Source organism: Brassica napus, chromosome C7, assembly GCF_020379485.1.
Source record: "Brassica napus cultivar Da-Ae chromosome C7, Da-Ae, whole genome shotgun sequence".
Taxonomy (NCBI): Eukaryota; Viridiplantae; Streptophyta; class Magnoliopsida; order Brassicales; family Brassicaceae; genus Brassica; species Brassica napus.
In genome coordinates, this window is record NC_063450.1 from 51,221,267 (window position 1) to 51,249,168 (window position 27,902).

General features: G+C 34.2%; 4 protein-coding genes across 6 annotated transcripts; 3 read left to right on the forward strand and 1 right to left on the reverse strand.

The window, feature by feature from the left end:
* Positions 1-1,679: 1,679 nt before the first annotated feature.
* Positions 1,680-8,100, forward strand: LOC106410663 (bark storage protein A). Its single transcript, XM_013851216.3, has 5 exons — positions 1,680-1,968; positions 2,165-2,232; positions 2,338-2,493; positions 6,033-6,266; positions 7,624-8,100. The coding sequence occupies exons 1-5, from the start codon at positions 1,743-1,745 to the stop codon at positions 7,987-7,989; spliced, it is 1,050 nt and encodes a 349-aa protein (XP_013706670.1). The 5' UTR covers positions 1,680-1,742; the 3' UTR covers positions 7,990-8,100.
* A 2,332-nt stretch (positions 8,101-10,432) lies between these two features.
* Positions 10,433-12,117, forward strand: LOC106407436 (pollen-specific leucine-rich repeat extensin-like protein 3). Of its 2 annotated transcripts, XM_048763199.1 has the most exons (4): positions 10,442-10,727; positions 11,036-11,297; positions 11,399-11,805; positions 11,887-12,117. In XM_048763199.1, the coding sequence occupies exons 1-4, from the start codon at positions 10,541-10,543 to the stop codon at positions 11,970-11,972; spliced, it is 942 nt and encodes a 313-aa protein (XP_048619156.1). In that variant the 5' UTR covers positions 10,442-10,540; the 3' UTR covers positions 11,973-12,117. The 2 variants fall into 2 exon arrangements, with proteins under 2 accessions (XP_013703748.2, XP_048619156.1); XM_013848294.3 differs by having other exon boundaries at positions 10,433-10,727; positions 11,399-12,117.
* Positions 12,118-12,431: 314 nt separating this feature from the next.
* On the forward strand, positions 12,432-15,102 carry LOC106409371 (protein tesmin/TSO1-like CXC 5). The gene is made up of 7 exons (XM_013850019.3): positions 12,432-12,991; positions 13,086-13,184; positions 13,350-13,527; positions 13,608-13,966; positions 14,055-14,149; positions 14,242-14,586; positions 14,681-15,102. Exons 1-7 carry the CDS (start codon positions 12,735-12,737, stop codon positions 14,920-14,922), a joined length of 1,575 nt encoding a protein of 524 aa, XP_013705473.2. The 5' UTR covers positions 12,432-12,734; the 3' UTR covers positions 14,923-15,102.
* Positions 15,103-17,658: 2,556 nt separating this feature from the next.
* LOC106409243 (peroxisomal fatty acid beta-oxidation multifunctional protein AIM1) lies at positions 17,659-22,313 on the reverse strand. 2 transcript variants are annotated; one of them, XM_013849901.3, is made up of 18 exons: positions 22,000-22,313; positions 21,855-21,926; positions 21,248-21,310; positions 21,109-21,165; positions 20,952-21,019; positions 20,786-20,867; positions 20,648-20,703; positions 20,280-20,582; positions 20,107-20,193; positions 19,804-19,978; positions 19,488-19,609; positions 19,223-19,386; positions 18,883-19,137; positions 18,693-18,814; positions 18,515-18,636; positions 18,289-18,437; positions 18,072-18,210; positions 17,659-17,985 (listed from the first exon to the last, which is right to left on the reverse strand). In XM_013849901.3, exons 1-18 carry the CDS (start codon positions 22,094-22,096, stop codon positions 17,953-17,955), a joined length of 2,166 nt encoding a protein of 721 aa, XP_013705355.2. In that variant the 5' UTR covers positions 22,097-22,313; the 3' UTR covers positions 17,659-17,952. The 2 variants fall into 2 exon arrangements, with proteins under 2 accessions (XP_013705355.2, XP_048619157.1); XM_048763200.1 differs by having other exon boundaries at positions 21,248-21,499; positions 22,000-22,110.
* Between the last annotated feature and the right edge of the window lie 5,589 nt (positions 22,314-27,902).

Sequence of the window (27,902 nt, forward strand, 5' to 3'; positions counted from 1 at the left end):
TAGGTAAGTTTACTGATTTTGGTTGTCGTCTTCGTCTTCTTCATTGCGGAAGTAAGTTTGTAAATTGTTAAATAGCTGGCCGTGTAGTTTGTATTTTTTTAGCTGGCTTGATGTATGTGTCGTTGAGTTTTAGTTGAGCTGATTGGTTTGTTATATTTGTTTTGAAGTTTATTTCTAAGATTAGACAAAAAAAAAGAGGTAATCATTAATGATTCGTCTTTTTTTGGAATTCTAGTTTGTGTAAAATTAGTTTGATAAGTAAGAGAGATAAATAGACGATCGCAAAATAGGAAATATTTTTGATTATTAATGTTAGCACAATATAGATAATAATATAAAGGGAATTATGTGTTGATTGTTTCTTACAGATCAATGAGGAGACGGATAAGGACTCGAGTTGTTTCTTTGGTAAAGTCAGAGCTCTGGACAGAACGGATTTTCCCAACCACATCTGCAAGTTTAAATATCAGTTATGATATCGAAACATAATATAAACCCAGATGCAATATGATAATATACCTGGGAGTTATAGGTTTGTGTTCACAATCACTTGAAAATTGTCGAACAGTCTAGTTATGATTGGAGATTGATCTCAGGAGCACCTGTGATGACTTCATCATTAATAGTTGGTGAGATGAAACGAATGAAGAATGGATTATCAGTTATCTTGTACATGCTTGAGCACATAGCAACCTCAAAACGATCGACTTTCACAATAAAACCGGCTTTCAAAGATGACATGTAATGATTAGCACGTCCGACATGAATAAACTCATGAATCACGGAGTCTGCAAATAATATTATTCAACAAAGAATCAGGAAATCAATTAAAAAATATATATTAAATAAATGTGATAAATCTAAGATTAACTTACCTTTTCATCAAGGAAGAGAACTGTGATTCCTATAAACTCACTGTCTTTCTTGAAATTCAGGGAATCCCATAAGCGAGGAGGTTAGAGACTATGCTCTGACTACTACGACCAAGAGGGAGACACTTGAATGTTGAGTGACGGACGCCGGGGACGCCAGTTTGAGGAACTGGAGAGGCAGAAAGAGACATTTTCTAGAAGATGGTTAAAGCTAAGAGGAATCAATGAGTTTTGTGGAGATGCAAATTGGGTTCATCAAAGATGAGAATCATATATATAGAGTTTAGAGAAGGACTACAAATAAGGAATATTTATGATCAAACGATTTAAGATGGGGAGATGAAGAGTTCGCCGGTGAAAACATAGATTACGAACAGACACACGGCGCAACTCTGTAACTCAGACTTGTCTAAGACAATGATGAAAAGAACCCTAACTCATATTAAACAAAGACAGTTTACAATATGGGAAAACTATAATTGTTTTTTTTCCATATAATGTGATGAATCTCATTTAAAAATGAAACTAATAATACACTTGTAGGCCCGGTCCACAGAGAAAACCGAAGAAACAAGGATTTCCGACCTTCATAAATATATATTAGTTTCAGCTATCAATGTACAAAATATCATTTAATTTAGTGGTATAAATGTTGATATTTATATCTCAATAACCCGGGTTCGAACCATGTGCTCGACACTTTTTCACACTTTTTAAAAGTGAGATCCATAAAACGCTGACGTGGCGCGCTGGAGAAAAAGCAAAAACTCAATCATTATAATATAGATTTAGATATATAAGGAACCTAAGGGGGAGAGATATGAGACTCACGAGAAGCATAAAAGAAAGGTTAATTAAGTGAGAGAAGTTATGGGACACTTTCTGATTGGTCTCCTTGTGGTTGCTCTGTCTATTGGTAATGTTATTGAAGAGGCATATGGTGAAATACCTAGACCAGTTTTGAGCGAAATAGAGTGGATTAATAAGAGAGGTCCCTTTTTGGGGATTGTAGCTCCAAACAACTATGAGCTTAATCCTCTCCTTGATTCCCAAGCCTATGTTCCATATCACAGACTGCCTTCGATCGATTTCGCAGGTAAAATTTTGTTCTATGTTTGTTATTAAATTAATTTATATGAACTTAATTCCTTTTTTCTTTCTTCAAATTTGTAAAACATGATAATTTTTTTTCATTGAACGTTATATATATATATATATATATATATATATATATATATATATATATATATATATATATATATATATTGATCTGGTTTATATGAATCGTGCAGGTAGAAAATTTCGTTTTGGAAGTATATTAAACCACCGGGTGGTAATCGTGATGTCAGGACTAGGAATGGTTAGTTCATTGATTATATCAACTCTTTATCCCGTGTATATCAAAGAACTCTAGTCTTTTTATTAATATAAAGTTTGATTAAATAATATATACATATATAAACAGGTAAATGCAGCAGTTTCAACACAATTACTAGTGAACCTGTTTAGGCTGAGAGGAGTGTTGCACTATGGAATCGCTGGGAACGCAGATGTTAATCTTCAGATTGGTGACGTCACTATTCCTAGATATTGGGCCCATTCTGGTCTCTGGAATTGGCAGGTAGGGTTTTTCTAACCCGAAAACAAAAACATAGACTACTTTTCACTCAATAATTTCATTAAACTTTACTATGATTAACCTCAGTCTCTTAACTGAAATTCTTAGCTTTGACTAAGAGACGGTTTTTACCTTTTTTTTAGATTTTAACTAAGAAAAGTTAAGAACCATCTCTTAAATAAGAGATATTAGAGCATGATTAACTTGAGGTTCTTAGGATGAGGTTCTAAGCGGAAGTTAAAAAACTGTTTCTTAATTTTTAACTAAAAAAGCTAAGAACCGGTTCTTAAATAAGGACTTTAAGAACCGGTTCTTAGCCTTTTTAGTTAAAAGTTAAGAAACAGTTTCTTAACTTCCGCTAAGAACCCCACTCTAAGAACCCCGAGTTAATCATGGTCTTAGAGCATGATTAACGGGGGTTTTTAGCGGAATATAAGAATCTGTCTATTAACTTTTAACTAAAAAGCTAAGAACATTCTTAATTTTTTTAAGTTAAAAGTTAAGAGACGGGTTCTTATATTCCGCTAAGAACTTCACCCTAAAAACCCCGTTAATCATGCTCTTACCGATACTATGACAAAAAAAAAAGACTTATTATCGATACCAACCAATAATAAATGAATTTGAAAAAGAAATATACTAAATAAAAGTCATTAATATGTCAGCAGTTACGTTTTCTGTATATCGTAATTATCATCCATCCAAATAAATTAGTGATGACATACTAAGCAAATATAGAAAACTCTTCTAAATTAATCAGAACTAGATTTTAATCCGCACGTCCGTGCAGATAATTTTTCATTTTATAAATATATTTGATATTATTACAAATGTTTTAAATATATAAATTTCATTTTATTATTATATATTGTGTAACTCATAATTTATTTTTATATTTCTTATTCGACATTATTAACATATAGTGATTTGTTTCATACATTTTACTTTGTTATTTACTAATATACTTTCGAGTTAGGTCCAATAAAATAACAATATAAAATAATCAAATAGATTATCTCCTTTAAAATACGTTTTTTTCTTTAATTTATACATTTTTCTATAATACATTTTAAAAATTTATTTATTTATATTATAGAAAAGAAATATGTTTAAGATAATTTATATTTACATGTTGTGTTTAAAAATGTACTTTAACATATATTATTTTAGTATTTAGCGGGATTTATAAGGAAAAACACTATTTTGTTTAAATAATATAGCCCTATTATTTTAGTAGATTTTATATATAGTAGCATATAACACATTATTTTAGTAAATTTTATTGATATATGATATTTTGGATGTTATGATATTGAGTTTTCTTTTTATATTTAATTAAGATTTCAAAATATTAGATTGTTTTAATTTTACAACATATATAGTTTTTTTTTCTTGGTGCATTTCAAAAAGTTATTCTTTATTATCTATGATTTTATCTTTTGTAAAATTTGAAATATATCATTTTGTGTTTGAATATTTATTTTCAAAATTTTATATTTTGTCAAATTTTTTTTAAAAAATTACACAACTATTTTTCAGTTTTGAAGATTACATGAATTTTGAATTTGTTTTTGTTACTACGTTACTACACTATCTTCTAAAAAAATATTTGAATTTTGGTAATATTTTCTATTTTTTTCTCAACATATTTCTTTATAATTAAAATAAAAAAATATAATTAAAATTTGATTTGTCATTAATATTTTAAATGAATTACTAAAATTTAATAGTTTTCTAATAACATATTTTTTAAATAGTATATGAACTAAAGGTTATTATATACTATTATATTTTTATATAAACATTTTAAACAATATATTGTTGAGAGTTTCAAAATAAATAAAAAGATAATATATAGTTGTAGATATTAAATTTTAACATATTTTAATTTATTTATTTTTGTATAAAAATCTTATATAGTTTACAAATTTTAACCCACTTTAATGATGAGTGATAAATTATTTAGATGATTTTTTAAATTGTTTTTGTTAATTTACCTATTTAATAGAATTTTGTCATATTTAATTCATATAGCACTTCTATTTTTATATAACACAGAATATAATTATAGAATTTATAAAGAATAGTATATAATTTTTATTTTCTTGTTTTATAATAAAAGTTTAGTTAACATTTATTTATAACAATATTATATTACTAATTACAAAATTAATTAATATGTTATTGTATAAAAATATTTAAAAATTTTAGTAAGATTTTGTTAGATTCTTTCTCAACATATTTTGTTATAATTAAAAAAAAAATCAAATTTATAGTTGGTTTATTATTAATGTAAATAATCAAATATGTTATATTACCTAATTCTTTAAGTGGTTCTACTATGACTTGTTAATAGTAGATAAAATAGGACCCTAAATTAATAGATTAGATATAAGAATTTGAAATGATTAAAAATACATGTAATTTCTAACTTATTCTGTATTTCAAAAAAAGAAATTTTGCAAAAGTTATATTCTTAAGTTTGACACTTATGAAATTATGTGATTGAAGTTTATTTAACGACATAGTGTGTTCATAATGGCAGGTATGACAAAAGATTCAATCAAGTTAGAGCAAATTAACATATTGCACGAAAATAAGGTGTAAAAAGAGTTCGTATCTAATCTATCTACTTAAGAAAAGAGGAACCAAACACATACATATTCTCTGTGTGATGATATTATGTCGATGAGAAACTTATAAATCAACTTAGAGCAAGTATCATCTTTAGTAAAAAAGGTCCAAATCAAAGTTATTGTATTGCTAATATAATTTTATATATACAGTCGGTCTACATTAACAGATTACATAGAACATAATTCGTTTGTTATACTTATAATAGAGTACATCCAGAATTAAATTAAATCGTGTTAATATATTGGTTTACTTTTAATAGATTTTAATGTTGGTTTAATGGAAGTTGTCCGGTTCCATTTGTAATAGCAGTGTGTTATATAATAATTAGATTATAACAATCTTGAAATGGTCCATAAATTAAACAGCTTTCTAACAAACTTAAAACAGTCCAAAACTTAAATGACAACATTAATGGTAGATAAATTTAAGACTCTATTTTAATAGAGTAGATGTTTTTTTTTTGTTTCTAGCGTATTATAATATTAAACTTAATTGTACTAATAATCTTGACAGTTTGAAACTCATATATCATATATTCAAATATGGTTATTAGAATCCATGCATAGTTTACGACCTATATATATATCGTAGGGAAGACTCGTACCTCTATTGGACCAGGTTTCAGTATATACACTTGTGCCCTGTAATTTAAACGTTCAAACTTGGGGTAGTAGCTTTTGGGTTCTGTTCATTAATATCATTTGCACATGTTCAAAATCTACTATTATATATCAATAACAATTATGTGCTGGTGGTTAAACTAACTGGTTATTTTCTGTAACGATTCAAACTTTTTAGATCTAAATATACATATTTCCATATGTTCAAAAAATTCTTACAAGAAAAATTTGCTGGTGGTATAACATGCATATATCATTATATACTTACTCTACCTTTGGATACAGAGGTATGGAGCTGGAATAGACAACGAACTAGCTTTGGAAGGAGGCGGAGACTATACTCGGGAAATTGGTTATCTAGAGTTTGCCAAGTACACTAACGGAAGTGACAACTTGCTCAACAGAATTTGGTACCAGCCGGAAGAAATCTTTCCGGTCACAGGAACTCCAGAAGTCCGGGAACATGCCTTCTGGGTTCCCGTTGACGAGTACTTCTTGGATATTGCAAGCAAACTCGAGGTATGACTTAACTCACATATTTAGATTCGTTTAGTTGACAATATTTATAATTTATTTTTAGCCAAGTTACATACAGTATATATCGGCAAATATTTACAACACGTTGTAGTCCATTAAGTGTTTCCTATAGATGGATAGATTATATCAATATGTACACTATAACTATTTACTAATCCAACTTTATAATTCGGAAAATAAGAAAATACCAGATGTGTCCATACGTACATAAGTTCGAAAATGTACATATATAGATAAATACTATATAAAACTTTTGCTTTGTTTTTTACCTTTTAAGTTTTTTTCTAATGAAAGTATTCAGTTTGCCCAAAAAAAAAAAGATTTGTCATTATTATTATTTCTTTAGGTCAGAGATCTGTTATATTTGTATCAGTATAAATCTGACCAGAAGTTCAATTATTAGATCATGTACAATACTTTCAACACTCGCTTCTCTTTCAACACCCTCATTTTCTCATTTTAACACTTCACGTAATCTTCTTTTTTTGTCTACCTCAATTATTCAACACCCACTTCATTCTAAACCTCCAGAATGGTTTGTTTTAAAAAATTAAACACTCTATCCCACAACTTTTAATTTATATTATTTGTTTTTCTTACAATATAATAATTACATATTAATAATTAACTTAAAAACTAAAATAACATAAATTTTAATAATATTTATTTTCAATTATTATACTTAGCTTATTTTTTAAATAATACAAAAATAAGTATTAATAAAACAATTAAAATTAAGAATATATTCATTTTTAAGTTAGATTTTTACCTAATTTTATTTTTAAAAATACGAAAATTAATATTTTTAAAACAACTAAAATTAAGAAACTTTAAATACACATGATACAAACACACGATATTAAGAGTAAAAAAAAATATTATTAGGATCCATTTTAACAAAAAAGAAAGGTTTAAAACATTTAAACAGTTGCTTATAGTAAAAATGATGTTTCTTTTTCTGTATCTGAGAGTAGTTTCTATTTATAGATTAAAAAAAATCTTGAATTTTGATATAATTTTCATATTTTCAAATAAAAAATTATTATATAGTAAATGTATTCGAATTATTGGATTGAGATAAAAAAACAAAAGCAATATGCCCAACCAACCACATCGCTACACGTGGCACGGTGGCCCACAAATTTTTTTCTTTCCGCTGTTGAAACTATACAAAGTTTGTTGATACCACGTCATTATACACAGGTTTACAACACCCTAGTTGTATGGAATTAAACAGTTGAAAGAGGTTTTCAACACCCTCATTGCACATGATCTTACAATGAAATCATTGTCTTCTGTATACGTGGATTGATGATATACATTTCAAACAAAACAACAGAACACGAAGCTACCACAGTGCGTGAACACCACGTGCCTCCCTCGACCACCAAAGGTAACCATCGTTGACCATGGAGTGAGTGCAAGCGTCTTCGTCGACAACGCCGCTTACCGGACTTTCCTCCGCTCCAAATTCAACGCCACCGCGGTGGAAATGGAAAGCGCCGCCGTTGCTCTGATCTCTCATCAGCAAAACATCCCTTTTATCGTCATCCGTGCCTTGTCCGATCTCGCTGGCGGCGGCTCCGAGATCTCTAACGAAGCCGACATTTTCGGCAGCCTCGCTGCGGTAAACTCTGTGGATGTTCTTGTGAAGTTCGTTGGTTTGTTGCCTCAATACCGCGGAAGCAAGGTTCAGTCAGAATAATAAGTGTTGTCGTGTTGATGTGTATTTTTAACTACGAGCATGTAACGTTAAATAAGATGTATCTGCCTTGAACTTTTCTATTTCATGAATAAGAGATGTGTTGTGTTCACATATGACCGGATCTGAAATTTTAAAATCCATAAACATTTACTAAAAACTTTATTAACTTCTTAAAAATAATTTATAATCTATTTATGTATATAATTTTGAAAAACATTTGGAGACCAAATGTGGCCATGTATGTTATTTGGCTCAAAACAACTATAAACTTGTTTTATTTATATAGGGGTTTTAGGATTTTGATTTGTATCAGTGGTTTTATGTTGTAGTTGGTGACGAGAACCAAGTTACTCTCCTGTCGAGATTTGGATTTGACCCGATGAATGATAATTAATAATGGTATTAGGTAAGTTACAAAAAAAAAAAAATGGTATTAGGTAGGTGGAACACTTGACTCTTGCATTTTAATTTTTATGTAGTTAATCATCAATCACTCCTCAACCTTTGTTGTGTAGCTCGGGGAAAAGCATTTTAAGACTAACTAGTCCCATCATTATTGTTTGCTAGTGTTACAGAATCTTTAGAGCATTCTAGAAACCTACCACGCTTACATTACAATTTGTCTTTGAATACGCTTTATAAAATGTTTGAAAACATTCATAAAAGCTTATGAAATATTGTATCCTAAATTTAGAAAGCATTAAAAAAAAAATCGAAAACGGAACATATATAATGCATGGTACATTAGGGTATGTGATATTTCTATCACGGCCAGACAACTTTTAACTATACAAAACCATGTAGCCTCTCTTCTATTATATTTTTTGTTTTTATGAAACAATAGTCTGATTGTTTTATTACAATAACTAAATAAATAGATTTCAAGCTAATTAAGAATGCTACTGTTGGTGGTCAAATCATGTTAACCAAAATTCACTTTGTTTTCAGGATAATTTTACCATGTTAATAGGCGTAAGCGTATGCATTTGCAAAAATACAATGAACGTATAAGCAGAAGAATGTCGAATACAATGAACATATGATGATAATATGACTCAAATCTTAACAACCAAAAAGAAGAAAACATATGTAAAAATAACACGAGCCAATATATGCTTCAGTTCATATACTAGCTAACTTGGTTCTTCCCCGAATTTGGGCTACTTGTTTGAAAATAAACAGGCTGTCATTGGTCTTATATGGGCTTACATTGGGCTTTAAAATTATTATTAAATTATTACTAATGATCTTCGCAGTTTCAAAATTTGAAATTTTGATTTTAGCCACTACCCAATCGTCGTCTCGCTCACTCTCTCATTTCCTCTCTGAGATTCCGTCAATTCTCATTCGATTCCCTCTCAGAAACTCTCTCCCGATCGAGGAGATGTACCAGAAGAAGTCTCAGCTCGAGCACATCCTCCTCCGTCTCGGGACTCTACAAGATCTTCGACGAGATCCTGGCTTGGAAGTATGAGCATGATGGAGAAGCGATTGAACTTGCATTTAGTAAAAAAAAAAAAAACGAAAATTGAATCCCGAAAAAACTGGCTTTCCCATTTTAAAGATGTTCTCTGTGTTAAGGAATAGATTTGATACAAATAGTTATTACTCAATATTCTCTTCCTCTGTACATATAGAAACTTCCCTAACTACCTCGCTCTAGTTCCTTGCTCACACATTGTAGCACTCATCTTGATCAGAGGCAACAGAAAATTAGCTTCAGTGATTTCCTAAACAAAGAACTCATCGTGTTGTGTTGTCTCTCTGCCTCTCTGGTAATGGAAGACGGTTAACATTTACAACTGGAAAGTTGGTGTGAGCCTTTAGCTAGCTCAAGAGCTAGTTTTCTTGTTGCTCAAGCTAACCTTAACCCTATTTTTCATCTCAAGTTACAATGAGAAAAAAAAAATCTTATATTTACTCAAGTTTGCTTATTTGATTCTATGTTTCTTCATCGTTTATACATTTGATCTTGTATTATCCGTTTTATCAAATTTGTAATATTCATATCAACATGTGTAATAACCTCCTCTCATCATGGTCAAAGTTGATCCTTGAATGAGAGATAATGACTAATGAGGTCAAAGTTGATTGTTGAATGAGACATAATGACTAATGAGGCCATGAGTTTTTTTGGTTATTCAATTAACCAAATTACAGGATCAAATACTCAGTTCCGGATGTAGTCAACTAGTCATTGAACTACCATTTGAATTATCTATCATACTATTGCAATCCTAAATATCTTTTTGACATGATTGCAAATTGCTGCCATTGACCCTCAAAATGTCATAGAACTAATCATAATTGTGACTCTGAGTCAAAGAAGGAATGACCATAGCTTTGACTTGACTCTATGAATTAGTCAGTAGTACTAATATGTTAAATAATTAACTTAAGGGGTTGTTTTAAAAAGGGGACTAAAGTTGAGAGACCTTGAAAGCAATGAGATAAAACAAAACAAAAGTTTCCAGCAATCAGCAATCTCTATCGTGCGCTCCCAATCCCCCTAGGGTTTTTTTTCCTCCTCCGCTCGACAATCGGAGAGAAAATGGGTTCTAATGAAAGAGAGGATCATACGACGACGACGCGGCAGCATCACCCGCCTCACATTAGCAGTCTCGTCGTGCGTACGTCCGGAAGCAACGACGGAGAAGTTGACCGCCTCGCCGCCACCGGAGATGTCTCCCGTGACCGGCCTTCATTTTCTCGCTCGGATCGTCATAAGGCTGACAATGGTTCGTATCTCTTCCATCGTTATTACAATCTCCAGAATGGTTAATAGTTACGAGAATTGCTACTTAGGTCTTGTAGAAACAATGTTTAGTCTGATTTGGTTCGTGTCGGATTCTGTTGAAATTCATGAATATATCGTGTTTGGGCAAAGTCATGGTTTGTTGCTGTTCTGTCTTGTGGCTAGTGTAATAAGAATCTCATTTGCTACAGAGGCTGTATTGATTATGTAGCTAATAGTTCAGTTACATTCATATCAACATTCCACTTTTCTCTTGTTTGGTGAAAGAGTCTTTTTTTTTTGTTTGTGTAGGACATAGAACTCGTCCAAGTTCCACCTCACCACCCCGTCGTCCATACGAAGATCACCGACACGTCTCTGATCTAAACCATTCAGGTGCGGCGCCGCCTCGTGGGCGTGAGTTCAGCGGCAGGAGGGAATCTTCTGGGAGATACAGAGACTATTCACCACCACGCCATGTTAGAGGTGGAGCTGGTGGTCGTCGTTTTGATGGGCCTGAACCTGCTCACAAGGTGCAACCAAGAGATGGGGATTGGTACTGTCTAGATCCATTGTAAGTTTATCATTGGCTCAGTTTGCTCTATATGTGACCTCTGCAGAACTTTCTAGATTTCATTTGCATGTATTGTTTTTTTTGTTTTGTTATGGATGCAGATGCAGAAACTTGAACTTTGCGAGGCGAGAAGTGTGTTACAAGTGCAAGAGGCATCGCTATGCACGTCCCAATAGTCCGCCACCGCCTCCCATGAATATTTCTCCAAGAAGAGACTTCAACGGCTACAGGTCTTCTCCTCCACGTGGCTACCCTAGAGACTACCCTCCACCAAGACTTGACCATCCCACATGGAGAGACAGAGACCGTGACCGTCTGCGTTACTCAGATCTTGAGTACCCTCCTAACAGAAGAATAGTATCTGACTGGGTTCATCCTCAACCACTCCCAAAACCTCACTACGAGAGACGACCACCTCTCGGTCCACCGCGTGGGGGAAGATGGGAACGACGACATTCAAGAGAGAGGAGCAGATCGCCGCCATTGAGAGACGGTCCACCACCACCACATCCAATGAGAGGAGGAGGTCAACCATTGCATCCAATGAGGAGCAGATCGCCACCATTGAGAGACGGTCCACCACCACCACATCCAATGAGAGGAGGTCCACCACCGCTCAGAGATTACCGCCGTGACAGTTGCTTCGATAGGCGTGGCGACAGAGACAGGATGTGAAACTCTTACTAATGCAAAACTTTGTATGTCTTGGGAGTCCAGTTAGACGGTTCAAAAATTTTCCCTGAAAAAATTCAATGTGACCTTGTATTACACCTTAGATTCTTTTGTTCCATTTTTAAACATTAGCAAAACATTTGTGCTCTTTGTGCAAAAAAAGAGAATCCTTTGGGGCGAAATAAAAAATACGCTTATTCTTAAAGGACCCCGTTCTTCTCAATTACTAAACAAAACGTGTGCACTGTAGACACGAGTGGTCTGTCTACGTGTCAGTTTATAATTGGTAGATATCAAATTACGCACACTTAAAAAGGGAACGGTGGAAAGACGGCGAAACCTAAAGCCTTAAATGAATTCAAATCGTCGGATCACCATATCTAACGTTAACCGTACGATCAGACTCCCATGAGAATCTAACCGTCCAATAAAATCTCTAGAAAAATTGAAATTTCAAAATATGTTTAAGAGAAGAGGGAGGAGGGATGCTGTGGAAGACGAAGAAGAAGAAGAAGAAGAAGAACAAAACCCAAAGTATTTAACTCCTCAATTCTCTTCTTTGTCATCGAGAGAGATCAAAACCCTATCGTTCTCTCTCGGATCAAATTCAAAAGTCCCAAGCTTTAACAGCCGCCGAATCGGTTTCTGATTTCTATTTCCCTTTCCTAAAATAGAAATTCAACAAATCAGCTCAGAGATCACACTCAGAAAACCTAGATCCGTACCCCCCGCGAAAAAAACTCGAGATTCGCAGTTTTTTTTCAGATGGGTAACGCCGGCGGAGGAGGTAAACTCCCGCCAAAAAATGACGGTGGGTTTGGTGTCCCAGCGAGGGATCCAGCAACGCAACTCGACTTCACTGGTGGTTCAGATCAACATTCACTCTCTAAACCGGCTCCTACCGTCGTCTCTCCTGCGGCCGTCACTTCCTCTGTTCCTTCACCGGTAACAGTAACGACATCGCGGCTTCATCCGGTGGCGACGTCACAATCACAAATCCTCAACGCGCCAGTCAGGCTTCCGTAAGTCTAGTTTCTGAAAAAAAAATTGAAACTTTTGGTTTGGGATGATGACAAATGGTTTTTAAATTTTAAACCTTTTTTTTTTTTTTGGCAGAAAGCAGGAATCTCCAAAATCTAGACCAAGACCTATTGTGGATGGAACTCCTCAAAAGAAGAAGCACTGTAACTGCAAACATTCTCGCTGCTTGAAACTGTAAGCCTTCCCACTCATCTTTAGGGACTAGCATTTATCAATACTTGTTATGTTGTTCTCTATTTGTGAACTATCCCTTCTTAGTTTTCAAGAGATGTGTTGGTTATAGTTAAGGATTGTTCTAAGCTATTGAACCTCCATAAACTTACACTATTATCTTGTCAGGTACTGTGAATGCTTTGCGTCCGGAACATATTGTGACGGTTGTAACTGTGTCAACTGTTTCAACAACGTTGACAATGAACCTGCAAGACGAGACGCTGTGGAAGCAACTCTGGAGCGGAATCCCAATGCCTTCAGGCCGAAAATCGCTAGCAGTCCACATGGCGTGAGGGATAAAAGGGTTAGCAGTTTAAGGATCATCAATGTTACTGATAAAAAGTGTTGTGAGATGCTTAAACTGTTGATTTTGTCCTTTTGCAGGAGGAGATGGTGTTGTTAGGGAAACATAACAAAGGATGCAACTGCAAGAAATCAGGATGCCTTAAGAAGTATTGTGAGTGCTTTCAAGCAAACATTCTTTGCTCCGAGAACTGCAAATGCTTAGATTGCAAAAACTTTGACGGAAGTGAGGAGAGACAAGCTCTTTTTCACGGTGAACTTGCCAACAACATGGCTTACCTCCAACAAGCAGCAAATGCGGCCATTACTGGCGCTGTTGGCTCCTCAGGCTTTGCTCCTTATCCAGCTCCTAAGAGAAGGAAAGGAGGCCAAGATATTTCCTTCAACCAAGCCACCACAGATACATCTCCAGCAACTGGTCCATCAAAGTTTGTATATAGGTGAAGTTTCTGGGGTTTCACAATTTATATTGTTTGATCCAAAGAGCTGCTGCATAACACTGACTTGTATGTTGTATTTCTTTTATAGGTCTCTCTTAGCAGATGTAATTCAACCACAGGATGTGAAAGCGCTTTGCTCTGTGTTGGTCGCTGTAGCCGGAGAAGCAGCAAAGGCATTAACAGGTGAAACTTTTGAGTGAAAAAACTCTGTATTGATGTGGTTTCAGCTCTGTGCGTATTGTTTCATTGATCTTCCTTTGAATTTTACTTATTAGATAAAAGAAATGATAACCGGGTTGAAGATCAAACCGAAACTTCTTTAGCCTCTTCTGCACAAGAAAACTCACAAGGTGATGTCGAGATGGCTGAACCTGATGGAAACCAAGCTGATAAGTCTAGACGAAAGCCTCTATCTCCATCAACTTTGGCTTTGATGTGTGATGATGAACAAGACACTATATTCATGGTGGCGGCATCTGAACCTAATGGTTCAGTAGATCCCAGTGGGTGCAGAACAAACTCACAGGGGCAGTCACAGGATTACGCAGAGCTGGAGAGAGTGGTGTTAACCAAGCTCAGAGATTGCCTTAGTCGTCTTATCTCTTATGCAGAATTAAAAGGTACTGTTGTAGTGTTGTTTCTTGTGCTTCACACACCAACTCATTGAAGCAACTTTTCTTCTCTAAAGTCAGTTAAGTTTGTTGGTTTTTGCAGAATCAAAGCGTTCATATTTAGCAAGAAGGCATATACAGTCACCCCCAAGCGCAACCGAGACTGTGAAAATGGAGAATGGGATACAGCAAGTACCACCAATTGTGAATGGAGCCACTACTCAACCTACAGTCAACAAACCGCAGCTGTTGCAGCCGATGCAGACCACAACAAATACCTCAAGCACTCATCATCCGCATAAACCTCCAGCTTTACCGGAGAAGAAAGACCCTCTGAATCAATAAAGTACTAGCTGATAGAAACTTAACTATTCATTCAAAAAAAAAGAAGATAGAAACTTAGTTACAATTGTTTATTAATATTTATTTTATTTTGTGTAGTTTTATATTTTCTAATATTTTAGTTAAAACTGTTTTATGAGTTATTGATTTGTGATATTTTAATCTACTTGATTTTGCAAACTATTCAACTACGCTATGATATTTTTCTAAAATTCTAATTTTATTTTAATTTGGTGTAATGTCTTAGCGTTTGTTTGGTTATTTTAGTTATGCTTTTATATTTTATTTATTGTTGGAATTTGTGAGTTTTTGAAAACACACAAATTATTTATAAAACTTATAAAGTAAGAAAAATTCTAAAATTGAAAAAAATTACTGTTTAAGACTAGTCTATAATTTTTCTTAATGAATTTGATATTTTAAAGGAAATTTGTTTTTATTAAACCACATGTTTCAAATATAAGATAAATTATAGATATTTTTTATCATGTATATTGCCATTTTAATATTAGATATATTTTAATACATATAATAATTCTTTTTCTTAAAGAATATGTTTTAATATAAAAATATTATATTTTATGTTAAAGATATTATCTTTTATATTATATTCTTTTTATTTATATAAAAGAAATTCATTTTTGTTAAATTACATGCTTTAAATATAAAATTGATATATTATATTAAAGATAATACCTTTATATATTAAATTCATTTTTATTTTATTTTTAAAGGTGTTTTTATTAAATTACATGGTTTAAACAGAAAATGATATATATATATATATATATATATATATATTAAAGATATTGTCTTTTTGATAATAAGGTGATTTAGAAACAAATATTAACAAAAAATAAAAGATATTAATAATGATATTTAATAATAAATTTAAATTGTTAAGATTATAGTTATAATTAACCATTCTAAAAATCAATATGCGAGCGACACATAAAAATATTGATTTTTAAAATAATATCAGAGATACTCAACCTATGACAGAAAATAATTTACCAGAGAACATAAACAACAAGCTGCAACAAGACTTAATAGTAAGTTGGAATCATGAATGAAACTTTTCTCCTTTTTAATTTTATTTTATTATGTAGGTTGTGTTAGCCTAAATAGTCTATTTTCTCTACTTTTATTTTGGGTGATTATATTTTCAAAAACGTCATATTGGTGTTCTAAGGTTTTCAATAAGCAAAGCGACATATAAATAAATTATATAAATCATATTATTAAGTTGTTTTCTTTGTTTAGTTTAATTTTTAATATTTCTGAGAGCAACATAAACGTACGAAGACTAAAACATTATGGCTCAATTGGTAGCACTTAGATGAATCAAATAAATTGAAAAATAAATGAACATGTTTTCATTTGAGGAAATGAATTAAAAAAAAAAGAAATACGATGAATGTTTTTCTTTAAAAAATTCCATTTGTTCCTAATCAAAATTTAGAAGGAATAAATGTCTTTATTAATTCATCTAAACATGAGAAAAAGAGAAATATTCAGTGGGACCTATATGTAATAAAATTGACAAAAAATTTCAATGTGATTGGTATAAAATTAAAGGAACAAAAAATTCATGATCATTTTTTCCTAAAATATGGTCACCAATTGGAGCCTATTAGAGAATGAACACACATCTAAAGAGCAACTCATGAACTTATTTTTTGTATGATAAAACTAGAAAAGTGTTTTGATAATTCATGATAAAAGGAAAAAGTTGATAACTATTGATTGTCAATTCTGGTAAATTGAACAATTTTTGACCAAAAAGTCAAAAAACACGAGAAATAAATTTTCAACAAAATTAAAAAGTTCAGATTTATGAAGTTGCTACAATACCAACAAAGATCATATGCTTTGTAACCACATACATCTAAATCTAATCTATGTACTAGATATAGAAAAATTCAAAACTTGCAACATATTTTGTTTCTTTTGCAATTTTAGCTATGAGATTTATTACTCTTCACTTGAAACATTTCTTATGATTTGTTTGATGATGCATCATCGTTTTCAATCACGTCATTCCCTCTAATCTCAGATATGTTAATTTCTTGGATTCTTTTCTTAAGAAAATTCTAAATGAAACTTTGGAGATATAGCCATCATCAACCCTTGGATATAACATTAATAGAAGAAAACGAGTCATGTATTATTCATTTTCTTTCATTTATTTCTAAAGGCAATTGCGTGTATTGACATGTAATTAGATATTAAACACAAGTTTTTACTGTGTCAAGTTATTTTTTCCCCGTTTTTCTTTTCTTTGTTTTAGAAAATCTCTTTTGCTGGTGTAAATTTAGGATTATGATATATTGATACTAACATGTTTGTAAGTTTAGTTGTGAAACAACATTATTTATTATTTCTGATTATTACATAATTTTAAGTCACTACAAACACTTAAGAACATAAAACACTATTTGTATTCGAAACAATTATTTTATCCACCAATTCATTTCGCTAACCACTGGGAACTGATCGAGTGGCTCCATCGTTCCTACCTTCGTCTGATGTCTCGCATGTGCTTGTTACCTGAAGACGACGTGTTGCCCTTTGCTCGTCTGGTCGTCGTGAGGAGACAGAGACTTCAAGACATCCTGGATGAGCTTGACTGCTTTTTCTTTTGTTTGTGAACTTGTCTAGCTGTGATTTTCCGGTTTGACTGTGCCATATTTTACTCGTATCAAACTCAGCTTTGAAGTCGGTTAAATATCCGGTTTGGAGATGAATAACTTGATACATCAATATAAAGTTGGTTTTTTAAAAAAAACACTGATTAGTAAAACTTTTTATATGGATAAGACCATGTACTAATCGGAACCGCGACCCTCTGTTGATATATGAATTGGCTGATTTCCCTGTAAATTTATGTTGATGGTTTAATTATGAAACAACATTGTTTATTATTTCTGATTATGATTCATGAATGAACACCTTCACTCCTTCAGCCTCTCTTTCTTCATAAACTTATGTTATTTTGCTCACTTCTTTTAAGCTCTCCCTTTTCTTGTGCATTTACAGCCGAGACCTTGATGATTTCGGATCACTCTGCAGCCAAAAAAACAGAGTTACATCATGAATTAACACAACGCAGAAGGACTTAGTTGAGACTGTGATCATGAGGGGACTTTTACCAAAAGCATTCCTCTCATTGCCCTTTCCTCCAGATACTTGGACGGTTTGAAAAAGCCGCCATAAGTCTCTGATAATCTCTTGAGCCTTTCATATATGTACTTCGGTCCAACCGTGTCTGCCCAAAAAAGAACTCCACCGCTGCAACAAGCAAACAGAAAGGGCTTACCATAAGATATGATCATCACCATAACAAAGGATTATGCGTTAAGTCCTCACCGGTAAGAAGGAAAACTCATTCCTAGAACAGACGCAACATCCAAGTCTGAGGCTCTGATCACAACTCCTTCATCTAAGACACGGCACGCCTCGTTAACCACAGGGAACAAGATCATCTCTACAATATCTTTATCAGTTACTGTTATAGCCTGTATAACAAGGAAAAGGGATACATTACCAAATAGTAATACTACTTATGTTTGGTAAGACCTCTTTTTTTCTTTACCTTCCCACCAGGCATGATATTGGTAAGCTTCCTTGATTCCTCAACAACTGAAATCACTGATGGATCTGGTTTTGGTTTGCTTCCTTTTTGGTATATATAGTATCCTCTCCCATTGATTTTGCCTGAAGCAGCAGATGTTACATGAGAAAATCGCAAACGCAATAGCAAATGACATTACCGTTTCGCCCGCTCTTAAGCAGAAGCTCAGTCAATGGAGACCTGAACATCTGGTCACCAAAGGCCTTGTCATATATATCCTTAGTTGCTATTGCAATACCGTGTCCAGCCAAATCACCTAGCCTGAGAAGTAACTTCGCTGAGTTAATCATACAGCAACGCATACACGCAAAGTAGAAGGATAGACATACTGGAAAGGACCCAAGGGCAAACCGAAAGAGGTAATAACATTGTCCACTCTGAACAAGTCAACACCGAGATTGACCAACATATGTGCAGCTTGTGCATACGGAAAGAATGTTCTATTCACTGCAAAGCCTATGCAGTTTCCAACCACCACTGGAACTTTCTTTATGGCCTTTCCAAGCGCCATGAGATCAAGAATCACTTGCGGAGAAGTATTCTCTGTACGGACTATCTCTAGAAGTGTCATAATATGCGCCGGGCTGTTAGATAAGGCAAACCTTTGTTAGTTACATTTAATATACGAAAAGGATAAAAGTATTATTGACATTGAAAGTGAAGAATGACCTGAAGAAATGTGCGCCAACAATGCGATCTTTTGAGTTAGTTTTTTCTCCTATCACGTTGAGGTCGATGGTTGATGTATTGCTCGCCAATATGCAATGTGATGGACATGCCTCTTCGATTTCTATGAATATCTTCTGTTTCAACTCAATGTTTTCAATCACTGCCTGAAAAATGATACCAGAAGCAGTGGCTTATGGTCAGAGGGAGTATTTATACTAACTAGATTTTGGATATAACTGAAACCAAAGAGAAGGCAGAGAGAGACCTCTATGACCATGTCCACATCTTTGAAATCTGTGTAGTCTAGTACTCCCTTGAGCAAAGAAAATGCCTTCTCTGCTTTATCTTGTGTCAGTTTTCCCCTGGACACCAAGCTATTGAGATTTGCTGTTACAAGAAAAGAAAAAACATGAATAAACTATATAATCTGTTATTCCATCATAAGGTATGCATGCTTCTTTTGGCTCAAAAACAACTCACTGATGTGTCTATACACAGCATTTCATCTAAGAACACCATTTTATATTGTTGGTCTGACCAGATAGATACTCAAATGGATATGGTCTAGATAAGATGAGAACCTTCAACTGAGTTTATTCCCTTCAGAAGGTATTCTGAGTTTATTTCTTTGAGCACAACTCTTATATTGCTTAAGAGTAGAGCAGTAGTGATGCCGGAACCCATCAGACCTCCACCAATAACTGCAACTTTTTTCATTGGTCTCGGTTTCAATCCCACGTCAGTTACATTAGGCACCTGACAAGTGGTTAAAAAGATGCCAATGATAAAGGTTGAATGTGGAAAACTAGAAGTACTAGGAGCCGCAAACTCAGTGCAACTTAATCCTAAAGGAAACTACAGCTAAAAGGTTTGGTCAATCTCACCTTTGATATTGCACGCTGTGCAAAGTAAACATGAACAAGCGCCTTTACAGTGTCTGACGGTATTAACTGCTTGAAAACTTCTCCTTCCTGCATAGTGGATCAATGAACAAGATCTCAAATGTGCACAAACTAGTAGTAATACAGTGAGCATCAAATCCTAAGGAAAAGTTTACCTTAAGAATCCCACTGTATCCGCCATGGATGATTCCTTCTTCAATCACATCAATGCAAACATGGTGTTGAGGCATATTTGGGGCTATTTTCTTAGCTAGTTGTCTTGCGTTATTCAATATAGCACGAGCTTCAGATAAAGAACCAATCTTGTCCGTCCTGTATAGTGAGCGCAAAAAGGGTTTTCGTCCAAGTGCAATGTCTAGAGCCCACTTTCTTGACGTGCTCAACAGATCTCCAGGAGGCACCAAAGCATCAATGAGACCCAGTTTATGCCCCTCCTCTGACGATATCGACTTGGAAAGCTACAAAAAAAAAAACTTAGCCAAGCAAATCATACTAAGGGAACTGTTGGTAAGTGAGTCCATACCAGTATCATATCAATTGCTTTAGCAAGGCCTACTAGTCTAGGAAGACGTTGGGTTCCTTGATACACAAAACTAGCTTGGTTATTGAATGGTATCCATTGATAAAACAATAAGATGAAGCTGAACAAACAAATCTTTACCTCCAAAGCCTGGAATAAGTCCAAGTGTCAGCTCCGGTAAGGTTAGTTGAGCTTTAGGAGCAGCAACACGAGCATGAGACGCCTTAAAAGAATTTCGAATGACAGAATAATCAGCACAACAACATTAGAAAGAAGAGGAGATAAATAAACTTGAAAAGTCTCACACCAGTGCCAGTTCAAAACCACCACCAAGAGCTACTCCTTCAACTGCAGCAACAATGGGCTTCCTAGAGTCTTTGATAAGCAGCAACCAGTATCAGTATAACAGTTGCAGGCTAATCTTATTGAGAATTCAAAGAAAAATAGTCTGAAACTAAAGTCACCTTCCATCAGCGTGCCCACAAGATCAAAGGATATATCAGGCATAAGCGACATATCACCTGCCAAGAAACAAGATTTGTCAATACACAGAACACAGCATGCTTCAGGCTAAAAAAAAACTAAGAGAAGAAACTTTGGTACCAGTCTTATGAACTTGGTGGAAGATATTAAGGTCAAAACCACCAGAGAATACTCCACCTTTCCCTGAAATGATCAATGTATTCAAGGACACTAATCAAACTAAAAACACCAAAGAATAAAAGGGATTGAAAGTGGCAAATCCTTAGCTTAAAGAAAGAAGACAGAAGGCTACCACACATGATCCAAAACTAACGAGCCACACTAATCAAAACGCATTCCTAAAGAGATGAACGCTATACAGTCCATATTTCCCTGAAATGATCAAGGACAGTAACACCAAACTAAGATATGAAAAAAGGATTGAAATTCACGATCTTTATAAGACTACTACACATCAGGGCCAGCCCTAAGACTTCGAGAGCTCTAGACGATTTAATAAAGATTTCAATAGTTTAGAGACCTAATTTTTTTTTTACAAATTTGATGGTCTATGCATATATAAGTTTTTTAAAAGAGGCGTGAGTCACGAAAGTTTCATCCGGCTTGGCACAGACCACCGGCCATGCTACACATCACATAAAACTCAATAACCCACACACTAAAACCCATACAATCCTTCAAAATCTAAAGATAGAAGCTCAAAGTTTCAATTTTTTGTTTTATTTACCGGTCAAGACGATGGCCTTAACATCACTCCTCTTATTAGCTTCTTGAAGCTTCTCATTCCACTCAGAAAGAACTGAAAGATATATAAAAACCAACCCAGCTCAGTAAAAAAGTCAACGATCCAAAAAGTTTGAGGTTTTTGGTACTTGGGCTGGACAAAGAGTTAACAGGAGGGTTCGAAATGGTGATCACAGCAACACCATCTTCCCCAACTTCCATCGTCACTCCATTCTTCTTCGCCATTGCTTACGTTTTCTGATGAGATTCGGACCCTTTTGAGTCAAAGATCAAATCAGGCGTTAACGTTGGAAAAACGTGATTCTCGTTCCTTAACTTCTCTATTTATCTTAACCAATCAAATCAACTACATAGTGTAATCATCGCTCTTATTTAAATTATAAAAAATTGCCATGAGTTACTTAATTAATAGTGAGTTACTTAATTGCCGCCAATATAATGAACAGAGTAGTATTATATATTAGCTAATAAATACAATTTTTAAATTTAAAAGACATGTAAACAATGTTCTTGTGAGATATTTTAACCAGATCATGTTCTTGCTCTTCCTACAAATGTTATTTTCTTCTCTTTAATTTTGGATAGCACGCTGACAGAGGTTCTAGGCTTTTAGCATATGCATGTGTAAAAACAATATTTTTATATATGTCTATATCATTAGCATAAAATCAATATTTATATACGTCTATATTGCCAAGATTTTATGCAGAATAATGCTCTAGCAGTTGGAGAAACGCTTGTAAAAAGGGGAATTACAGCGGAAGGAAAATGCAAGAGATGTGGTGACATAGAATCAGCTTTCCATGTGATGTTCACATGCCCTGTCGCAAAACGAGTGTGGAAACTCGCCCCTGCTTTGTTTGTTCCAGCCCCGGAGGTGTGTGATTCAATGGAAAATCTACTCAAAGGCTGCATGAAAATGACCAACCTCCCCCCAACTGGACTAACTTCGCCCCTCTACCCGTGGATATTATGGATTCTGTGGACAAGCAGGAATCAATTCATGTTCTAAGATAAGTCTTTTTCCAAATCAGAGATGTTAATGAATGCACTTAAGCTGGCAAAGGAATGGCAGTCTGCCCAACCTCAGCACAAAGTTAACTCTGTTTCGCCCAAAGACTGTCAACCACCGAACCAGAAATCACTACCCTGCAGGTCCTCAAAACGCTCTTCTCATCTTTTCAGACGCTGCTTGGAATAGCACCACCTGTGATAGCGGTTTGGGATGGGTTGCCACTGATATAAATGGAGCTGTAAGTTTCCAAGGGTCATCGAGTCGCCGTTATGTTGCATCAGTCTTGGTAGCTGAAGCACTGGCTCTAAAATCAGACCTACAACAGGCTGTTTCATTGGGGTACAAGGACGCAGTCTGTTTATCAGACTCTCGCTGTCTATTTGGCCTCCTCACAGGAAACTCTTCTGTGATCTCAATTCAAGGACTGCTCCATGACATCTGCGCGTTGAGCAGTTCCCTCAACTCTATCTCCTTTAAGTTTATCTCTCGAGCTTATAATTCTGCTGCTGATTGTAGTGCGAAGAATGCTCTGTTTGTACTTTCTAACTCACCCAGTGGGATGAGGAACTCTTTGGCTGATAACGTTTAATATCTAATGAAGAATGGTTTAACCAAAAAAAAAAAATAGACGTTTTTGGAATATAAACAGTAGCCATTACAAATACTTTTTACAGACTGTATACTTATATTAATACTTTACAAATTATAAAGAGAAAAAGACAAAAATAGCACTAAATCAAGTTTATCTTCCCAAACTAGCACTCAAGGTCAAAAGTCACAAAAATAGCACTTAATGTTTTATCAAAAGTCACAAATTTAGGGTTTAGAGTTAAAAGGTGGGGTTTAGGATTTAGGGTTTAGGGTTTAGGGTTTAGTGTTTAGGGTTTAGGGTTTAGGGTTTAGGGTTTAGGGTTTAGAGTTTAGAGTTTAGGGTTTATGGTTTAGGGTTTAGAGTTTAGGGTTTAGGGTTTAGGGTTTAAAGTTTAGGGTTTAGGGTTTAGAGTTGAGAAATGAGGTTTTGGGGATAAGATTTCAAATTTTGAAAAATAAAAAAAATTAAAATTTTCAAAGGATAAACTTAGAAATGTGCTATTTTGGTCATTTTAGTTTTTGAGTGCTATTTTTGTGATATAAACTTCGAAATGTGCTATTTTGGAGATTTGCCCAATTATAAAATCATGGTTTATATATACGTAATTAAATGACTCTAAAATTAATATATTTTTAACAAGGGGGATTGTAAAGTACAACCGCAGTTAGATTTTCCGGGAACTTTGGGATCGTCAAAACATTTTCCAACTCCGTTCTGCTGACTATAGCAATTGTAGCAATGTGTTCGACAATTGCTAATCTGACAAAAAATGGCTGCATCAATCGTCTTCTGACATCGCTTTTGTCCCATACTATTTTCTTCTACTATTGAAAATGCTACACAAATAAAAAATTGTTTATGATCATAAACATAATTGTGGTGGGATTATTAAAGTCATATATAACTATATAATGTATATATAATGTATTATCCATTTGAATATATTATCATAGTAGAGGTTAGATATTATTCTACTTTCTTTCTTTTTTTGTTCAAACCAAGTTTTAATTAGAAATTTAAAAGAGTTTTTCTCCACAAGGAGAGTACATCAAAGCCACTAAGGGCTGAACAAACCAAACATAAATTAAGCAAAAGATAGATTGACGATATACAACATTACAAGAGACCATAAAAAATCAAAAGATCTCATAATCTTCTTGAATAATTGCATACCGTGTAACCTCAAAGGTCACAAACACTGCAACAAAGGCAACAAAGGCAGAGAAGAGCATCAGCCAGGAGAAGATCCTTGCAATACTAGCGACGCTTGGCCATCCAATTCACTCCACATAGAAAGAAATATTGGGAAAAGAAACTGCTCCACAAAGGAATCCATTGGGTAATGAAATTCCTCCATAACCCGATTCACCGGGATAAGCGTATCAACGAGTTTTCCTTCAATCTGCCACCAAGAAAGATACATGAAATCACAGCACCAAGAGCTGGACTGAATACACTAAGGAGACTGCATACTGCAGTAGAAGATCGCACTAAGGTGACCTGAGAGTCATCAACAGGCATAGAGGTAGAACCAAATGAAACAAAGTTCATTGGAACATTGTAATCTAAGTCCATAACCGACAAATCTGGTGCTACATACACAACAAACCTCTCAGACCATTCTACAAGAGAACAAACTGAGATTGAGGAGAGGAGACAAACCAGAATGAACGGGGGAGTAAGCGAACCAACACAAGTGAGAGAAGAACAGTGACGTCTCCAAACAACAAGTCGGCTAAAAATCACACTGCATACTTCAGGATATAAACACTTAGAACCAAATATTGTGCCATCAACGAACACAAGGGAGACAACACCATCACTAGCCAGATTTGGAATGTTGAAAGATGCTTGAGAAAGGGTGAATGGTGTGTCAAATAGCCGATGAATGACGAGACTTAAGGAAGCGTCGGGAGGGTCCGGTGGTTCCGGCGGGGAGAGAGATTCAAACGGCACAGTAGCAGACGACCACGGCGGCGGCGGATCTGGAGGAAGACGGAGTCGCAACGGAGGAGGTGGTAGATGGAGTGGCGATGGAGGAGACGCAGTCACCACCGGAGCCATGGGAGAGGAGAGCTGCTTTATAGGGTTGGAGACTGAAGAACTGGGCTGAAGCTGGAGAGATCCATGGAAGTGGCCACACGGTGGTGGGTCGGGAGGAGGCCTGAAGCGCGACGGGGCAGGAGCAGTCCTCATCAGGAGCATGGCAGAGGAGAAGATCTGCTTCAGGAGGAAGAAGGCTGAACGGCGGAGTTAAAACGGATGAGATCCATCAAAGCGGCGTGCATAGGGACCTAGGCCTGAGAGGTTTTACCTAGCATATCAGATATTATTCTACTTTCTAAGATATTTGATCTACGATGGACCCTATTTCCATAGGTTTAAAGATATCTGAAGACAACAATACTGTAATTTACTTGACTTTTTCTTGGGTTCACCCCCTAGGTGAACCTTTAGGTTCACCAACCAATAGAAAGTTGTCATTTTAGATCTAGTATCTTTTAATTAAGGAAACAAAATAACTTGCCAAATTATATTATGTTTTTAAAATAAAAAAATAAAAAATTAAATAAATAAAAATAACAATAGTTCTAAAAAAAGATTATTTAAAAAAAAATTTATTTTTAAGATTTAGAGTTTAGTGTTTAAGATTTATAATTTAGAATTTATCCAAATGTTTAGTGTTTTTCCAAGGGTTTAGGGTTTACCTAAGGGTTTAGGGTTTACCCAAGGGTTTAAGGTTTTCCCAAGGGTTTAGGGTTTAGGATTAGAGTTTAGGGTTTAGTGTTTTGTTGACAACATGTTTAGTATTTTTCCAAGGGTTTAGGGGTTTACCCAAGGATTTAGGGTTTACCCAAGGATTTAGGGTTTAGGATTTGAGTTTAGGGTTTAGTATTAGAGTTTAGGGTTTAGTGTTTTGTTGACAACATTATTTTTTTTAATTCGTTTTTTATATATTATTTTTATTTATTTTTAAATTTTATTTTGAAAATATAATATAATTTGCCAAGTTATTTGGTTTCCTTAATTAAAAGATACTAGATTTAAAATGACAATTTTTTATTGGTTGGTGAACCTAAAGGTTCATCCTAGGGGGTGAACCCAAGAATAACTCAATTTACTTTAGTCATTATAAAAGTAATTTTGTTTAGACTCGATGGCCCAATAACATATGTTGAACGATAATTTTTTCTAGATATTATATTTTTCCTTCTATCGTCTAGAAATCATTTCACAAATGATGTAACATTTTTGTAGATATCTGTTTTCTAAAGATCTAAGGAAAAGTGAGAAAATCAACATATACTATTCCAGGTTAAATGTAACTATCATAGATAAAATATGATTTGAAGAACATACTACTCTATCATTTTACACTAATGATTACAATGAGTGATTTTTAGGTCTAGTGAATTCGAAATCAAAACTTAGAAAAAGAAATTACCATAAAGATTGGTTGTAAAGAAAGACCAGAAAACACATGAAACAATCAACAAAGTAGCAGAGTTCATCACTACTTAGAGTAATTTTCTTATTATGTTTGGATTACTAAATTTGAGTTATATATAAAAATATAAAGGCAAAAAAAACGTGTAGAAAATCAAGAAAACAATTAATGCATGTAGTATGTAGCGAAAGTTTTATACGATAGAACTAGAGATCCGTTGATTCTGATAATACCCGAAAAACTAGAATAATACAAAGATCTTATTTAGTCTAAGAATACCTAAGATCAATGTCTTCTTAAATTCGTTGAGATCATCTATGATCTACCGAAAACAAAGAATAAAAGAGAAATCTCTTAACTTTTATTAATCAAATCATAAAACTATAGCCTCAAAGACTATATATAAGAAAACATAAAAACCCTAAAACATTAGAAATAATTATCTTAATAATAAATAAAATCTAAATAAACACTAAATAAATAAGATATTTATTCTAGATATGTAACGGTTGTTGCCTTCCTCTCTTTTTTCTTCTTCTTTTTCCATTGATAATATTTTCCAAATAGGAAAATATAAGTTTGTTCTCCCTTGGCCTTAACCCACGTGATCAACATGAGAGTGGATGATGGTAAGTCAATGTGCTCGTCATTACGATTGTGTGTGGAAGCTCTTATTGGGCCAGTTTTCTTCAAAGCGCAACTGGTACCACAATCGTTAGACCGTGAGTTGCCTGTCTCCAAGCTGTTGTCTTCCACAAGAAGAAACCTAATTTTCTGGAGAGGAACTTCATCTCCTGGATTCTATATCTCTTGGGCATCAAGTTTATGGCCGTAGAATTGAATCCTACCTTCATCATCATAAAGATAAAAGATTGGATCTCCAACAATTTTCCTGTAAACAATTTCTTCATGTTGACAAAAGAAGCTTTCGTAAGAGGAGGGACAAACATATAAAATCGCCATAGGATCAAACTTT

Excerpts from the sequence above, each read along its gene's own strand:
- LOC106407436 (XM_013848294.3), top strand. The coding sequence starts at position 10,541 with ATGGGTTCTAATGAAAGAGAGGATCATACGACGACGACGCGGCAGCAT. Across the intron at positions 10,728-11,035 it reads TCGTCATAAGGCTGACAATG|GACATAGAACTCGTCCAAGT; the intron begins GTTCGTATCTCT and ends TTGTTTGTGTAG. Across the intron at positions 11,298-11,398 it reads TGGTACTGTCTAGATCCATT|ATGCAGAAACTTGAACTTTG; the intron begins GTAAGTTTATCA and ends TTATGGATGCAG.
- LOC106409243 (XM_013849901.3), bottom strand. The coding sequence starts at position 22,096 with ATGGCGAAGAAGAATGGAGTGACGATGGAAGTTGGGGAAGATGGTGTT. Across the intron at positions 20,868-20,951 it reads GTGGTTTTGAACTGGCACTG|GCGTCTCATGCTCGTGTTGC; the intron begins GTGTGAGACTTT and ends AATTCTTTTAAG. Across the intron at positions 19,387-19,487 it reads ATGTGGACATGGTCATAGAG|GCAGTGATTGAAAACATTGA; the intron begins GTCTCTCTCTGC and ends ATCATTTTTCAG.
- LOC106409371 (XM_013850019.3), top strand. The coding sequence starts at position 12,735 with ATGGGTAACGCCGGCGGAGGAGGTAAACTCCCGCCAAAAAATGACGGT. Across the intron at positions 13,185-13,349 it reads CATTCTCGCTGCTTGAAACT|GTACTGTGAATGCTTTGCGT; the intron begins GTAAGCCTTCCC and ends TTATCTTGTCAG. Across the intron at positions 13,528-13,607 it reads ATGGCGTGAGGGATAAAAGG|GAGGAGATGGTGTTGTTAGG; the intron begins GTTAGCAGTTTA and ends GTCCTTTTGCAG.
- LOC106410663 (XM_013851216.3), top strand. The coding sequence starts at position 1,743 with ATGGGACACTTTCTGATTGGTCTCCTTGTGGTTGCTCTGTCTATTGGT. Across the intron at positions 2,233-2,337 it reads TGATGTCAGGACTAGGAATG|GTAAATGCAGCAGTTTCAAC; the intron begins GTTAGTTCATTG and ends ATATATAAACAG. Across the intron at positions 2,494-6,032 it reads CTGGTCTCTGGAATTGGCAG|AGGTATGGAGCTGGAATAGA; the intron begins GTAGGGTTTTTC and ends CTTTGGATACAG.